At 63.3% G+C, this 1,571-nt stretch overlaps 1 protein-coding gene across 1 annotated transcript in view; it reads left to right on the top strand.

Moving 5' to 3' along the window:
* Positions 1-448: 448 nt before the first annotated feature.
* LOC113956485 (protein Wnt-11b-like) overlaps positions 449-1,571 on the top strand; it is a 3,649-nt gene continuing 2,526 nt past the window's right edge. The window contains exons 1-3 of the mRNA XM_027663135.1: positions 449-513; positions 611-837; positions 1,248-1,525. Of these exons, the coding sequence (XP_027518936.1) occupies positions 449-513; positions 611-837; positions 1,248-1,525 (570 nt within the window). The remainder of the gene's footprint in view (positions 514-610; positions 838-1,247; positions 1,526-1,571) is intronic.

Raw genomic sequence — 1,571 nt, 5'->3', positions numbered from 1 at the left:
GAACAGCCTCGAGTTGTGCCAGGGGAGGTTTAGTTGGATATTGGGAAAAATTCCTCATGGGAAGGGTTGCACAGGCTGCCCAGGGCAGCAACACCCCTGGAGGGATTTCAAAGCCCTGTGGATGAGGCACTTGGGGACATGGGTCAGTGGTGGCCTTGGCAGTGCCGGGGGAACATCCTGCAGCCTCTCATCCCTTAACCCCCTCCCGGGTGCTGTTTCGGGGATGATCGCTGCCAACAACAGCTGAACCCCCCTCCACCCCCCTCCTTGTCCCTGTCCTGCTGTGAATGGCACCGAAACTGCCTTTGTTCCCCTCGCAGGGCGGGGGCAGGACCTGCCGCCGGCTGCTATAAAAGGGGGCTAAAAGGGGGCGGGGGTGCCGAGCAGCCCCAGCCCCGCTCCCGGTCCCCATCCCAGTCCCATCCCCAGTCCAGTCCCATTCCTGGCCATGGGTCACCCCAGTGCCACCGTGTTGCTGTGCCAGCTGGGTCTCTCCACAGCCATCCAGTGGCTGTGAGTCGGGATTCCCCCCTTCCCAATGCCCCTCCTTCGGGGCTCCCCCTGCGTTCCCGTGGTTCCCCGCCCCACTGACCCCCTCCTGTCCCCACAGCGGGCTGACGGAGAGCGGCAGCGGGGTGTCCTGGAACGAGAGCCAGCACTGCCGGCTGCTGGTGCCGGAGCAGCTCCAGCTGTGCCGCCGGAACCTGGAGGTGATGCCCAGCATCGTCCGGGCCGCCCGCCACACGCAGGCCCTGTGCCAGCAGAGCTTTGCAGACATGAGGTGGAACTGCTCCTCCATCCAGCGAGCCCCCAGGTTTGGCCCTGACCTGCTGAAAGGTAAAGGATGCTCCTCCCGCCGTGTCCGTGCTCCCCACGGAGCATCCCGGGATGGCAGCACCTTGGTGCTGCTCCGGCTCAGCTCTGCCTTGGGTATCCATCGTGGAGTGAATTTGCTGCCTTTACAGGGTGTTAATCCTGTGCAATTCCATCTGTGGGAGGTGACAGACAGTAACTTCCATTTCAAAGGTGTCCATAAAAAAGGGGAAGAGGTGGGAAGACAGGCTGTGCATGGACAGTGTAATACAGTGTGGGGGGCACAGGTTAAAAACATGCTGCAAGGAAAATGAGAGCCTTGGGTTCATCCTGCTGCAAGATTTTTAGGAAACACATTTATTTGCATTGTGAGGTCTTTGGGAGGAGTGTCTGGCTGGGTAGGGAGGAAGGACATCTCCTCCTCTTCTTCCCAGGGACCCGGGAAGCCGCCTTTGTGTACGCCCTGGCTGCTGCCACCATCGCCCACGGCATCGCCCGGGCCTGCGCCTCGGGAGAGCTCCCGCTCTGCTCCTGCGGCCCCGGCCCCCCCGGAGACCCCGGCCCGGGGGGCAGGTGGGGGGGCTGCGGGGACAACCTCAGCTACGGCCTCCAGCTCGGGGCCGCCTTCGCCGACAGCTCCTCCAGGTCCGGCAAGTTGGGGACGCACGGGAGGAAAGCCATGAACCTGCACAACAGCGCCGTGGGCAGGACGGTGGGTGTGGGATCACTGGGGTGCTGCACTCCGGGATGGTGGGTGT

The sequence above is a fragment of the Corapipo altera genome, unplaced genomic scaffold, assembly GCF_003945725.1.
Source record: "Corapipo altera isolate COAL_440 unplaced genomic scaffold, ASM394572v1 107b, whole genome shotgun sequence".
NCBI lineage: Eukaryota > Metazoa > Chordata > Aves > Passeriformes > Pipridae > Corapipo > Corapipo altera.
Note: the sequence above shows the minus strand (reverse complement) of the source record. Positions and strands in the feature narration are given on the sequence as shown.